Below are 15,813 nucleotides of genomic sequence, written 5' to 3'. Positions count from 1 at the left end.
TATCAGTTTGGTTCGTGCTGAGGCGCAGCGCTTCTCCATCTGTGTGTGTGTGTGTGTGCCAAAAGAGTCGCTGTTATTAGCCAACTGTCTGGAAGCAGTCACCCATCTATATGATTATAAGCAGCCATTGCTATGGTTACAGACACAGCCAGTGGTCAGTTACTATGGACACAGACACCGGCATAAAGCGGTCACTATGGTTACAGACCATCTCATTCAGGCTGAGAATGATGCGGATGCGTCTCGCACTGATATTGACTGAATCCAGACTTAAATCCTGCAGCATGTGTAGTCCGATTTACTGTGAATGTTTGACACGTCAGCGCTGCTGTTTTCTCAGATGTGCTGTTTCTGAGAAAGAGCCACAAACTACTGATTGTTGTTTGCTTTACAGACCATATAAAAGAGCATTTACAATCATTTTACTTGCATATTAAAATGCCTTTCTGAGTGCAACTGGAAAAAAAAGTGGGGGTGTGAATGCAGATCTGAATGCGAGATTGCAGTGGATTTTGCAGTGCTTGCAAAAGTGGATTTTGAAACGCTAGCGACACACTTTTGAGGAGGAACGACCAGAGCATCCCAAAGGTGATGCATTGTTCATCTATTTTTCAGCTAGTCCTTATTTGATGTTATTGCTGTAACCTTTACTTTAAATGTTAATCAGCATAAAATGATTGATGCATCACTGCAAAACAATGAATGCATGCACTGATTAATCAGTAAGACGTGCACGATGAATTTGGAAAGTAAATAGAATTAATTTTGATGTTGTAGGAAAGGAACGGGCAGCACAAGGAAAAGGTCCACATCTGTTTTATTCCAGCAGATGAACACAGACCATCGCGGCGAGGGACATTCTGCCCTCCTCAGCATCAGAGAAACACAAAGTGGTCACAGGGGTCTTCATCATCTTCATCATCACATGAACCCACCACACACACACACACACGGATGCACACAAACACAGATCGTCCTGTGAGAGATACGCTACCGTCGCTAAATGAAGGCACGGAAATCCAGTAAGGCAGATTTACAGCACTAGAACACTGGAGATGAGCTACGCTTTCATTGGTGCATCACTCGCATCCAGCTCCCATCTTTCTGCTGTTGTCATGGTGACACACCCTTCCTCTGTCACTCAAACAAACAAACAAACACGGAGGTGGCAGGATGTGTCACACTTTCAGACGTGACATTCAAAAATCTTCACTCTCAATGTCCTGCAGAGTCTCTGCAGTTTGTGTGCAGATGTTTTCATAGGCAGTAAGTGAAGAGAAACTGATTGCTAATATTTGCTAGAAAAACAGACACAGGTCTACAGAGATGTTAAGACTTCACAGCTTCACACTTCTCAAAAAACAGCAGGTTATTTTAGTCCGATTGGCCTCAAGAACCCAGACGACGGTAAACAGGAGAGCTAGGCCGGAAACGTAGGCTACTCAAGTATGTGAATGTTTGCCTGGTGCATTGCAAGCATGCAGTCCTCGTACTTCATTACTAAACGGGGTGGAAGCTAGACGGACATCATGAATGAAAGGGCCAAATTACCCTGTTTACATCCTGGCATTGTCTTGCACGTGTGCCATCTTGTTTCTTTTAGTTCAAGTCTTTCTCTACTCTTCCCTGAGATGCCCAGTGGCTAAATGGTGTGACATCATATTCCAAAAATCGACGTCTTTCTTAGTTTGATGTCGTAACAGCAGGCCATGCTTCACAGTGTGTGTCGTTTGGATGAATTCTCGCACCCTTTGGGGGCGTTCACACGGGACTCGTTCTTGTGATCCATTGCTGCTATGTTGTTGACCAGTGTATAGGATTGCAAAGGGGTGGAACATTTCTGTAAAACTTTCCAAAAGATCCCGGAAAGCTTCCAGAATTTCTGGAAAATTTCTGAAATTTTCCACCCCTTTGCAACCCTATTGGTATGTGCATGCATCAAATAGACTGTCTTTGGCCATTGCATCACCAAACCTATTTCTAAGAAGGTGTATCAAGTTAAAAATAGTCCCAAGTTAAAACGTTTTGCATCTCGAATGCATCCTGTGTGCATGCCCCCATACGGTGCAAAGGCTTTATATGATTCAGGGGGCTCTAGAATGAAGCCATGGACTGGGGGTCTGGCGTCTTTGGGAACGTGGTCTCAGGTAAGAGCGTATTCAAACGTCCCTTTTTCCAGGCCCTCCAGTCCGTCGCCCCAGCTGGAGGATGGCATGCTACTGTAGGGGTCCAGCAGGATCCGGAAACACCTGACGATCAACAGCCCGAGAAACACCAGCAACATCCCAACGAACGCAAACGCCGTCTTCTGCTCCAGACTCAGAGAATAGGCCATGAAGTCACTCCCGCTCATGGCAGTCAGGCTGTGGTTATAGTGAACGCTACACATGTTCCCAGGCGAGCCCCGTCATCCTGCATGCGTCGGTACGTTGGCGATCAGCGTGGATAGATGGACGCCTGTGAAGGTAGGAGATGCTCTATGGAATCAATCAGACAACAAGCACTTCATTAAATTACTGCAGAATTAGCTTGCATGAGAATAACGGGACAAACATTTTGAATAGACGTACACTCTGTGGAGCATGCAAACTTGCCTGGAGTCTTTAATCGGTGATGTGCATTAAAATATGGCCAGTGTTATGCAACAGACAGGATAGGTGTGAACGCAGGATACAGCGAATGAATGCACGGCGAATTGAATCACGAAGGGAGTCTTCTTCTCCATTGAATTGCATTCTTTTGATATTTTGTTTGAATTTCTAAAGGTTAGGGTTAGAGAGCCATCATGGTGAGTCATTAATGCAAATGCCCTCGCTTATATCTTCAAGTAAACAGGTGGGATGAAAGATGAAGCCTTGCGGTTTGTGCATGCAGCCCTTGACTCTTTATTAGTAACCAACAGCATGCGCCGGTAGGTGATACGATTTCTCAGCAGCACAGAGTTGCAGTAAAGCGAAGACAAATGCACTCCCTGCAGCAAACATTTGTACTTGAGGAGTCTCAGGAGCCATCTCTTTTGCAGAGTCAGAGATCACAGCACATAGGCGACATCTTTAATCGGAGCGTGCACTTGAGTCAGCGCATGCAGCGAACACACCAGGACCTGTTGCTTTCTTTCCAGCTGCGACTCGAGCGGTGATGCATGCTGCATGCAGCGGGGGACTGTTTGAGAGAGGCGGGTGGGTGTGGATGAGCAGCAGGTGGCTGAAGAACGACATGCATCTGAGCTGAAATCAAAATGCATCTCACCTTCATTTTGGCCTCATTCTGTCAGAGCTGTTGTAGGCGGTCAGTCTGCTATTCCTGCGCATGCTGTCGTACCCCTCATCACTGCAGAAGAGCTGGTCGAGCCCTGCACACAGCCAGCAGGAGCTCCACAAGCTCGGCTTGACTGCTGCTGATAAAAGAGGCTGATGGAGTGAGAGACACCTGCGACTGAATGCTTTCACAGCCCTGCTGCGCTTTCTGAGCTGCTCTGTGTGTCCCTGCAAACACACTGTCTCTCTCTCTCTCTGCTCCTCAGCTTGGCAACCACTTGTTAGTCTCAGCTGGTTTGACTCTAATTTTGTTCTCATGCATGTACTCTTGTGCTCACCTGTTCTTGTTTATTTGTCTTCCCCTGAAATGTGACGTTCCCAGCAGGCTGTTCTGCCTCGAGACGTTGCTGTGGATTAGGTGGGCTGGTGCATCAGTTTCATCAGCATGTAACTCAATTAGACATTATGCTTAAAGCATATGCATGATGCTCCAGCATAACTGATGCGGCTCAGCATGCTTTTAAAGGCACAGCGACGCCTTTAACCCAACGTGCCACCAATTCAATATCAAAATACAACTTCTTTATGTTATGATGAGCATATGAGTGCTGCGCAAGGGTGGTTGCTAGGGGGTTGCTAGGGAGTAGTGGGTGGAGATTCTAAAAGAATCTTTGATGCAAAGGTGATATAATACAAGGTATAGTGTTATAAATGTACATTCATTTAAAAAAAAAAAAAATCAAAATATAAAATGTTACGATGTGTTGAAATGCATCATCACAGTCTTGTGAAAAGGGTCCATTCATTGCCAAAAAATGGCCTCTAACCCCATTACACACAGAGAACAAAATAAAAAACATATTACGACATGACATGTTTTTTTTATTGTTTTGGAATTGCTGGAGGTACAATATTGTCCAGAGAAGTATACTTACAACATTTCAGCAAAAATGCGCTTAACTCCGTGAAAATTCCATGTTATCAAAACAATAATTTTTAATTGAATGCCTAAATGTCAGCGGAAACGTACAGCTACAGACCACTAAATAACAAAAATGTTACAAATATTACACGGTGAAATATTTTTCATTATTTTGGAGTTGCTGGAGATGCAACATTGTCCAGATAAGTATAATAATATTTCAGCAAAAATGCGTTTAAGACTGAAAATCGCTATCAAATCAATACTTTTCATTAAATGCACAAATGTCAGCGGAAACATACAGTTACACAAAATAACAAAAATGTTACAAATAATACACGATGAAATATTTCCTATTGTTTTGGAGTCACTGGAGATACAATAGTGTCCAGATAAGTAGGCTATAATAACAATCCAGAAAAAATGCGCTTAACCAAAGACTAAATAGACTTTGGCTTAACACATTAAACATCGTTTGTTATGAAAAACAATCCAGTGACGCACTGTAGTCTCGCGTTTTCTCGCGATAGCTGCGTGAGAGGAGCAACAGTGATGGCGGACGCGGAGCTGACGCTGGACCTCACTGACACCAAACATGAAGAAACAGGCGATTCTCCCAATGACGAGGGAGAAGCGGAGCCCCAGCAGACGCAGGAGAACACCAACGGCGTTAAAACGTAATTGAAAGCCCTTTAAAACACAAATCTTGCATGTGTCGCGTGACTCGCGTCTATTACGCGCGTATTGTTAGCGAGGCCTGTGCGCGAGCGGAGCGCGTTGACAGAACAAAAGAAACGCGTTTATTTTTCTTTCTCTTCAGTTTGTGTTCCTAATGCGTATAACGTTATCTGAAGACATCTCCTCTAGTTCTCCGTTCCTCTCAGCGCGTATTTTTCTGTCGTTCGTTAGGTAACCCATAGCAACCGCGCCATCATCTGCCATTGATCAACAGACCCCGCCCACTTCTGCCGCGTTTAGTTTTCGTTAAAGATTAATAAACGAGTGAACCAAACCGACCCGATGGATCTTATCATTACAAACTCTAAATTGAAGCACATAAGTATCTGGAAATGGGACAAAGGTGCATACGCGGTACTTCATATGAGTGGGCGGAGCTAGTTTGGTTTGAGTTTTTTAATTGGTGGAGATTTCTCTGCTGAATCATGGGAAATGTAGTTTCTCAACAGGAATTCCGCCGTTAAACATGATTTAAAAATGAGTTGAAAAAACGGCTATCGATTAATAATAAACCCAGAGCTCACAGTAGGTCTGTTTTTAGCGGGTTTTATTTTACTTAGTGAATCAGTTCCTTATGAAGAAAGTGAATGGCTTTCATCAATCTGACTTGTGATCTATTTTCATCTTTAGAAAAGCGCTGCTTATAAAGAAAAAGTTTATATTTGTGGTGTTTAACATATTTTTTATTTTAAAAAAAAGTACTTGTTGTGGTTCATAAAAATATTCTTATAAAGAAAATTGTTTATACTTGTAGTGTTCTGTTTTTAAAAATGTATAAAAAAATTATACTGATTTAAAAAATATATAAAGAATGTTTATACTTGCATCATATTTGTCAACACTCAACTGTATGAAATATAAGAGTATGTGCAGGTCTGGGACCAGTGCGTTAACTGCGTTAAAATATTTTAATCGCGTTATTTTTTCATAACTAATTAATGAAGTTGACGTGTTAAACTGACAGCCCTTGTATATATATATATGCTTTATATATATACACTATCGGTCAAAAGTTTGGGATCAGAACGATTTTTAATGTTTTTACAGGAGTGTCTTCTGCTCATCAAGGCTGCATTTATTTGATCAAACATACAGGAAAAAATTTAATATTGTGAAATATTATTATGATGCAAAATAGCGTTTTTCTATCTGAATATCTGTTAAACTGTAATGTATTTCTGTGATGCGCAGCTGTATTTTCAGCATCATTACTCCAGTCTTCAGTGTCACATGATCTTCAGAAATCATAATAATATGCTGATTTATTATCAGTTGTGCTGCTTCATATTTTTTTGGAAGCTGTGATAGTTTTTTCAGGATTCTTTGATGAATAAAAAGTTAAAAAGAAGAGCATTATTTAAAATATAAATCTTTTCTAACAATATACACTAGCGTTCAAAAGTTTGGGGTCAGTACATTTTTATTCTTTCTTGTTTTGAAAGAAATTAAAACTTTTATTCAGCGAGGATGTGTTAAGTTGTTAAGAAGTGATAGCAAAGATTTATATTGTTAGAAAATATTTATATTTTGAATAAATGCTGTTCTTTTTAACTTTTTATTCATCAAAGAATCCTGAAAAATGTATCACAGTTACAGAAATAAATTATATTTTAAAGGATATTAAAATAGAAACCATTATTTTATATCGTAATCTCGCAAAATGTTATTACGATATAAAATAATGGTTTCTATTTTAATATCCTTTAAAATATAATTTATTTCTGTGATGAAAAGCTGAATTTCCATCATCATTACTCCAGTCTTCAGTGTCACATGATCTTCAGAAATCATAATAATATGCTGATTTATTATCAGTTGTGCTGCTTCATATTTTTTTGGAAGCTGTGATAGTTTTTTCAGGATTCTTTGATGAATAAAAAGTTAAAAAGAAGAGCATTATTTAAAATATAAATCTTTTCTAACAATATACACTAGCGTTCAAAAGTTTGGGGTCAGTACATTTTTATTCTTTCTTGTTTTGAAAGAAATTAAAACTTTTATTCAGCGAGGATGTGTTAAGTTGTTAAGAAGTGATAGCAAAGATTTATATTGTTAGAAAAGATTTATATTTTAAATAATGCTCTTCTTTTTAACTTTTTATTCATCAAAGAATCCTGAAAAAACTATCACAGCTTCCAAAAAAATATGAAGCAGCACAACTGATAATAAATCAGCATATTAGAATGATTTCTTAAGGATCATGTGACACTTTATACTGGAGTAATGGCTGATGGAAATTCAGCTTTGCATCACAGAAATAAATTATATTTTAAAGGATATTAAAATAGAAACCATTATTTTATATCGTAATAACATTTTGCGAGATTACTGTTTTTTTCTGTATTTTGGATCAAATAAATGCAGCCGTGATGAGCAGAAGAGACTTCTTTAAACACATTACAAGTCTTGCTGATCCCAAACTTTTGACCGGTAGTGTATATGTTTTTTCTTTTTTTTTTTCAATTATTAAATTGTTGGCAGAACCAATATATTTTAGTTGTTTTGTTTTGTTTTGTTGGATGTGTGGAATGGAGAACAAGTATTACAGGTCAAATAATTTCGGCCAAAGTAAAAAAAAAAAAAAGTACAAATCAGTTATAAAGCAGTTGTTTAGAATTGGAGAACAAACTCAGACATATTTCACCTTTAAATGTGCTGCTCTGATGCATTTTAGAGCGTTGTTGCTAAAGTAGGTTTTTTTGTTGTGTGTGTGTGTGTAATTTTCTCTCTCTCGTGTGTGTGTGTTTGTGTGTGTGTATATCTGTGTTTGTGTGTGTTTGTTTGTGTGTGTGTATATCTGTGTTTGTGTGTGTGTGTGTGTGTGTGTGTGTGTGTGTGTGTGTTTGCAGCGACGCCGAGGACAAAGAGCCCAAAGAGAAGAGCCAAAAGTCGCACCGCTACCATCCCTACAAAGAGTGCCGCAGCGGCTCGGCGGACCAGAAGGCCTCCCAGAGGAACCGCGTGTTCATTAGCAATATCCCTTATGATATGAAGTGGCAGGCAATTAAAGATCTAATGCGTGAGAAAGGTAACCCACGCTGTGTCCCGTCCCTCTCTCAGCTTTAGCTCGTATCCGTCTCGATCTAGACGAGCGTGCAGCATGAATGTCAGACAGGGGAGTTGAATCTGTTCTGGTGTGAATCTATATTGTGTATATATATGGTGGTATTTGCTGTAGTCATCATGATGAGTCATCACTGTAGTGTTGAAGGATTGTACAGGTGGGTGGCCTAGTGATTTTTCTACCTGTGTGTGTACAGTATCTGTAGCATCTTGCATAGAGGAATGAATGTAGCGCTAGGTGTCAGTCGAGGTGCTTTTCGAGGAGCGGGTCTCAGGTGTGTGTGTGTGTATGTGTGTGTTTCACTGGGCTTTTCTAGCGTTGCACCCAAGGAGACCAGACCCCTGGTGATTTAAATGCCTTGTTCTCTGTGGTATTTTCCCTTTGTATGTCTCATGTAGTTGGTGAGGTTACATACGTGGAACTCTTTAAGGATGGAGAAGGAAAGTCAAGGGTAAGTGTTGGTGACTCTGTGAGGTTTGCAAGGCCTCCGCAGCATCTCTCTCATGTGCTCAGGGCCGGTAGAGCTGATATACTGTCGTAGCTTTGACCTCGGGACGGTGTGTTGATGTGGAGCGCTACAGAAAAAGCCTATTAAGATGATTATTCGGATGTCTTTTAAATGGGTGGTGACCCGTTTGGCTGGGGTCCATCTGTCTCTCTCACATCTGATGATTGCTTAGGTGTTTTTGATTTGGATTTAACCGACCTACGAGAGTCATGTCTCTGTCAGGTGTCTTTCCTTAAACCCCTTCATCCATCCATCTATCTGTCTGTTCCCTTCTCTCTGTCTCTCCGTCCCGTAACAACAAGATCCAGCTTCATTTGCCCCAGAGTTCATTTGCTTTCCTTCTCACTGTAGCCAAATGCAAAGCTCCAAACAGCTCGTCAGAGTCTTAGAGTCATGTGCTGTAATCGATCTCTCTGAGGCACTAATGATCAATCAATCAGCTGTTTCTCTTTGTGCTGAAGTGATTCTGATGAGGCTCTTTCTTGTCGTTCTCTCGTCTCGTCCTCGTTCTTCTGGGATGCGCTCCTGCAGGGCTGCGGGTAAGAACGATATGCTTAAACCTGATTCATTTATACAGCAAAAACTGAGCATGTTTTCACTGTCGCTTGTATCAAGGATTCAAGTAAAAACATTTAAAAAGGTCATCAGTTGTGAAATAAAGATACTTAAATTTGTGTTATAAGCAATTATTATTTAGATTATTCCAAAAGTAATCAACTTTACAGTATTAAGGTATTACGCTTTCAATGCTTGGAAAAAAATATATAAATAATGGTCATAAAAATTTATTAATAATAAAGTAATATTTACGTAAAGTAAATATGAATTAAATCAATGCAATGCAATGAAATATTGCCTTCAAGTATTTCTTCAAGAGTCTTGTCAGAAATGTCAAGTATTCAAGTAGAAATGTTAATTATTTATATATTTCCCAAACATGAAAAATATACAGTAAGAAATTATTATTATTTATATTTTTCAAGCATTGAAAAAAGGAATCAACTATTTTAAATATTAATTTATACAAATATACAAGTAAATATTAATAAATTAAAACAATGCAATGTTGTCTTCAAGTATTCAAGTACAAATAATAATAATTATTATTATTCATATTTTTCATTCGAAAGGTAATCATCTGTGAAATAAAATGTCTTAATTTTTTATAAGCAATAATACATTAGTTTTGTTTGTTATATTTTTCCAAGCAATGGGAAAAAATTAATAAACTATTTTAAATATTTATTTAAATAAAGTATATATGAATAAATTAAAACAATGGAATGATGTCTTCAGGTGTCTTGACAGCAGTGTCAAGTATAAGTACAGATGATAATAATAATAATAATATTTATTATTATTACTTTTTCCCTAACATTTAAAAAAAAAGTAATCAATTGTCAAAAAAAGGCACTTAAATGTTTTATAAGCAGCAAGAAATCATTATTTATATTTTTTCCGAGAATCGAACAAAATAAAATATTAATTTAAATAAAGCAATATTTGAAACCTAAGTCAATATAAATAAATGAAAACAATATTTCTTCAGTTATGTGGTGGCAGTAACAAGTATTTATGTAGAAACTATTATTGTTTATATTTTTCCAAGCGTTAAAAAAAGTACTGAAGTGTAAAATAAAGCTACTTAAGTTGCTTTCTATTAAAAGCAGCACAGATTTACTGTTGACTGGTGTGTGTTTTTTCAGCGTGGTTGAGTTCAGAGATGAAGAGTTCGTGAAGAAAGCCATCGAGGTCATGAGCAAACACGATCTGAACGGACGGCCGCTGAACATTAAGGAGGTGAACACAGCATTCTGCCTGTTCTGTTGGGATACCGATACGATACGATACGATACTTCTAAACTGATCTTTAAATTATGAAATGTATTAAATTATTAAATACTAAGAGTAAAATGGGTAATGATACCCAAGTATATTTATTTTTTAAATGCATTTTAATTAGGCCTGGGTGATAAAACGGTATCTATTTATCGACGGTACACCTTCTTCGATATCGATAGAAAAAAATTTCAATATAGCGCAGGATATAGACACGTGCTATGAGTGACGCAGACAGCACACTTCAATTTGTAAGATGTCAGAATGTTGTGTTGCTGTTTTGTGTTTTGATATGTTTAAAAATTTTATGCTGCACCAATAATTGCCCTTTGGGCTTAAAGGGGTCATAGGATGCTACATGCACTTTTAGAAGTTGTTTGAACTGAAATGTGTGTTGGCAGTATGTGTACACAACCAGCCTATAATGATAAAAATCCACCCAGTGTTTTTTTTTTTATCTGGTTAAGTGTTTTCCCCCTTTCTCAAATTGAGCCGATCTCAGATGCCTGTCTATGTGACGTCACACAGACAGGCCCCTCCCACGATAGTTTGATTGACAGTAGCGTTTCAGCACAGCTGGACTGGCGTCTTACCTTAGCTCCGCCCTGAGTGAGCTGTCATCAGTCCGCCATTGTTTTACCGCCAGAGCAGATGTAGACAAGAATGACTCCTGAACGATTGAGGTGTTTTGTTGTTGGATGTAATAATGAACATAGCAGTCGTCATTTACTCCCGACATCTGAGCCGCTGAAGACGCAGTGGATTACATTGTTTCTGAAGGGAATGCGCCCCTGATCTACATCAGAACGCATATTCAGCGCATTTTTTAGACGGACAAATATGACTGCTGCACTCGCGTCTCACAGAAGAGATGTATAGAAAGCCATGCAAAGTTAAAACAGTTTAAACATTTAGAAAACACGTCATGAATTTATGGAGGTTTATTCCTTTCCACTGCGTCTCGTATGTTTTTAAATGCAGTCTGTGTGATCGGTGCTTCGGCTCTTTGGATTAAGCAATGCATAAAATATAAAACATTAGAAATTAGATATTTGTTTAATTTTTATTGTGTTTGATTGTTAAAACAAAAAATATTTGTTGTTTGTCTCAATAAATTGTGTTAATTATAAATACAGTGGTTAAATAAAAAAAAAAATTCTATTGCTTTTTGTTTAAAAAAAAACGTTATAAAAATGTCAATAATTATCGATACCGAGCGATATGAAACATTATATCGTTGATAAAGTTTTTTAGTTATATCACCCACCCCTAATTTTTAATGTAAAAAAATCTTGTGTGATATAACTTGTGTGTTTGTTTGTTTGCTGGTTTTTATTGTATTTGTTATACTTGTATTTTTATTAATTGTTTTTGCCATGAAAATAGCCTTTGATGCTGACATGGCATTAAATAAATATATACTATACTTGAAATGCATTTTAACATTCAATACGCCTTAATTGCAACTAATTAGGTTATATTTTTGTTTACACGTGGTTAATATATGTTTACTGTAGTGGTAACCATGGAAATCTACAAATACTAGAGTTAACCTACAGTCACTTTAGTAAAATCATGGTTCATGGTTTCATTAGGGGCTGCCAGTGACAGGCTGTTGCACGCATAAAATACAACCTTTTTATTCTGACAGTGTATGGTTTATATTAACATTACAAAATAGAACATGACCAATATGAACTTTTAACGTTCAGTATTTAAGTAATTGTAATTGCACAACCTATGTAGGCTACAATTTCAGTTTGTTTACTGTGAAATAACTCAAACACACAGACGTTTTTTCTGTCCTCTGCTAAGCATTGTTCTGGGCTGCCGTTCCCAAAAACATCAATGCTTTCTTCTGAAGCGCAGCCCTGTTTGAATGCACGGTCTCTCTGTGATTGATTGGTTCTGTCTTGCAGCATTTGCGTCTGTCGTACAATTATTTGCTAATGTAGGTTATTCATCCAATCCAATGCATATTGTACACATCACGATACAAACAAAGATGCTACACACTTTGCACGAACAGTTGTTTTTGATTTGAATTCGATTGTATAGTTTCAGGATTTAAAGCAAAAACTTTTTCTACTTTTTCTTAATCACTGTCCCAGTAGCTCTTGAAAATAACAGAAAAATACAGTACAAAGAATGGAGAGATGTAATGCATCTTTTGTACTTATTTTACTGTTACTTTCAGGATCTACTGGGACAGTGATAAAGATCTACCAGTCAATCGCGATTGATGGGTTGGTGACCACTGCTTTAGATACTCGCATCAGGATCGATATTTCAGGATGGATACACCCATCCCTGCTGTTCTGTCCAGTGTGTGTTTGTGCAGACGGTTCCTGACGCGGGTCTGTTTCAGGATCCGGACGGAGAGCATGCACGGCGCGTCCTGCAGAGATCGGACCGGATGTACGGAGCGGGCCGAGGGCAAGACACAGCTCCAGCCGGGATAAACATCCCTCCCTCCATCGCCAACAACCCCAACATCCCTCCGGAGATCATCAGCGCGCTGCAGGCCGGACGGCTCGGCACCACCGTGTTCGTGGCCAACGTGAGTCTGAACGTGTCTCTGCGGTTCATTATTGACTGATAGAGAAGGGTTTATGCTGGCCTTGAAAAGTCTTACATTTACAAAATAAGGCCGATAAGGCCGAGATACACCGAATGTTTGGCAACCGAAATTATTCAGCCGAACACTAGGGCTGTCAAAATGGTTGAAAAACTAAATTCGAATTTTGTACTCAAATATTCAAATTATATTTGAATTTAAAAGGCATAATTTCAGTTATGGGGGAAAGAAGCCTTTGTCTTCTCTCCTGAGGCCACAAGAGGGCGCATCGAGCAAACTATTACTAATGCACGTTTCTTCACAGCATAATAAAATAACACGACTATCTTTGAAAAAAGTGCATAATGTTTAAATGTTTATAAACCATATATAATTAATTAATTTGCTTAAACAATTCGAAACAAAACAGCATCATGTATGTATGTATAGTTTAATACAAAGGACCGAAAACCAATCACAAAGAGTACTTTCTTCATTTAAAACATGAGATGCAGTGGGATGGATGGGGAAAAACCGCCATCAAGTCTCGAGACGTGTTTTATAAAAGTTGAACTTGCATTATTTTTACATGGCTTTCTAAACATGTGGCTCTTGTGCGAGACACGAGTGCAGTGCTGATAGATGTCCCTCTAGAAAATGCAATAAATATGTGTTCTGTGTGAACAACTTGGTTTCAGTTTTGATGTAAACAGCATCTTCTCTGCATTGATTTTCTCTTTTTGCAGCGCCGCATCTAGTGGCTTCAACTGGATAGACTAACAAAAACATTAAAATGCAACGACACTTACATCGTCATTGTATCTCGTTTGGTTGATAAGGCTGCCTGACGCACACCTAAAATTCGAATTCAACGTTTTTGCATTCGAATGTGGATTTTTATTTTAAATTCGACGAAAATTCGAAATTTTTTAAAATTAGGGTTAGGGTTCATAAAAACCCTTTTTATGAATTTCTACAAGGCATGTGGCAATGCGATACGTGCGACAAACATCTTCCCAAAATCGTAATGAGACTCATTTATAAATCTGCTGTTGTCAACAAAAAGCACTGAGATCTTCCTGCGGGTTTCCGACAAAATAAAAACCCCATTAACATTCATAAATGTTATTATTGTAATTTTACTGTTGTTCACACATAGTGTTCAGACTTGGATCGGTTATATTTTCTAATGTTTCAAAAGTCTCTTCTGCTCAGCAAGGCTGCTTTTATTTGTACAATAAAAAATACATGCCTGATTCAAGAAGGGGGTCTCAAAAATGTCCAAAAAATATTATTTTGCCAACTTATTAATTTTAAGTTAAATTGTGCTTTGTTGGTATAATGTCTGCTAGAATGTTCAAAAAAATTTAATTGTTAAGTAAATATTTTTAAATTGTTGTTTTGTAATTGATTTTTTATTTGAAACGCAAGACAGTAAAAAGCACATTTCTGGGAACGCGGAAAACCATGTTCGGTATTCGGCCCAGTGTTTCATTTCGTTCGGCTTCGGCCTAGAATTTTCATTTCGGTGCATCTCTACTAAAAAGCTCTTAAATCAGAGCAGAATGTCGTGGCATTAAATGTTGCATGCACTGCATAAATCTAATCTCTTCCTCAGTATGTTTGTCTTGTTTTCCAGTTCAAATATCTAAACATCCTTAAATCAAGATACATTTACTGGAGATGCAAAATGAACATGAAGTCTTGTTTTCTGAGAAATTGAACAAAATTAATCAAGTTTATGTTTAAAACAAGAACAAATAATCTGTCAGTGGGGGATAAAAAATAATTTTTTGTTTGACTTGTTGATTTTTCTGTGCCTTTTGGCAGGTATTTGTTCTTGTTTTAATCATAAACCCACTTAATTTTGATAAATTTTTCAGAAAACAAGATTTCTTATTTAATGTCCTTGTGTTTCTCCAGTAAATGGATCATGATGTAAGAATCTTTATACATTTGTACTGGATAACAAGACAAAAATACTGAGGAAGAACAGCAGTTTTTTGCAGTGTGATCAGAAGGTACAGTAAAAGTTACTTCCATATTTTAGTGGTTTGGAGCAGAGATATTCATTTTTTTTTTTCGTAAAATGAATAAGTAATGGCAACCTATTGGAAGCTGTATTTTCAAACTGTGAAGTGTAGCTAATACAAGAGATTTACATTTAGAGAACATATTGGCATATTGTAATCCATTCAGTTTATTTCCTTAAATTTATTCATTCTTTTCTTTGCTTGGTTTCGAAAAAGGTTTTAAAAAGTCTTAAATTTACCTTCATAAAGCCTTCAGAAACCCTGATAGAGTCAGTCATCAATATGATATGCTGTCATCTTCAGCACACGTTCATTATGCTTCATCTTTATCTTATGATTCACACAGTGTCGGGGGTAATGCATTACAAGTAACGTGAGTTACGTAATCAGATTACTTTTTTAAAGTAACTAGTAAAGTAACACATTCCTTTTTAATTTAGAAGGAAATATCTGAGTTACTTTTTCAAATAAGTAACAGCAGTTACTTTGTTTCCATGTATTGAGTGACAGCTCTGGTGTTGCCATGGTGACAGAAATCAGGAGTAAGTGCAGAGCGTTGTGATCTTACTGTAGTTCTAGACTAAATATGAACATGTGTTTACTCATCTCACCTGCACACAAACACATTCATTATTCCTCAAAATTCCTCAAAAAAAAGTCAAATGCAAACTCAGAATATTATACAAACCCGCAATGATTAAATGTTAAATAATGTATTTAATCCCATTTTATTAACTGTTTTTGCACCTGACCTTCAATGATCCAATTTAACCATACTAAGCAAAAATGACACATTTGTGTTTAATTTTTGTTATTGCTGAATAGTGTTGAACTTTCTTATCCTGCGTCATATTCTTCATGTGATTAGTTTGAGCGGCGCCCTCTACTGTACAGA

At 37.6% G+C, this 15,813-nt stretch overlaps 1 protein-coding gene across 1 annotated transcript in view; it reads left to right on the top strand.

Annotated features, from left to right (window-relative positions):
* Positions 1-4,695: 4,695 nt before the first annotated feature.
* The window catches only part of LOC107698879 (myelin expression factor 2-like), a 19,653-nt gene continuing 8,535 nt past the window's right edge, over positions 4,696-15,813 (top strand). The window contains exons 1-6 of the mRNA XM_016500014.1: positions 4,696-4,856; positions 7,767-7,945; positions 8,380-8,432; positions 9,021-9,028; positions 10,196-10,289; positions 12,697-12,888. Coding sequence (XP_016355500.1) covers positions 4,732-4,856; positions 7,767-7,945; positions 8,380-8,432; positions 9,021-9,028; positions 10,196-10,289; positions 12,697-12,888 — 651 coding nt within the window. The 5' untranslated portion in view covers positions 4,696-4,731. The remainder of the gene's footprint in view (positions 4,857-7,766; positions 7,946-8,379; positions 8,433-9,020; positions 9,029-10,195; positions 10,290-12,696; positions 12,889-15,813) is intronic.

The sequence above is a fragment of the Sinocyclocheilus anshuiensis genome, unplaced genomic scaffold, assembly GCF_001515605.1.
Source record: "Sinocyclocheilus anshuiensis isolate Anshui unplaced genomic scaffold, SAMN03320099.WGS_v1.1 scaffold146, whole genome shotgun sequence".
NCBI classification, from domain to species: Eukaryota; Metazoa; Chordata; class Actinopteri; order Cypriniformes; family Cyprinidae; genus Sinocyclocheilus; species Sinocyclocheilus anshuiensis.
The sequence above is the reverse complement of the archived record's forward strand: the minus strand, read 5'-3'. Positions and strand labels throughout refer to the sequence as shown.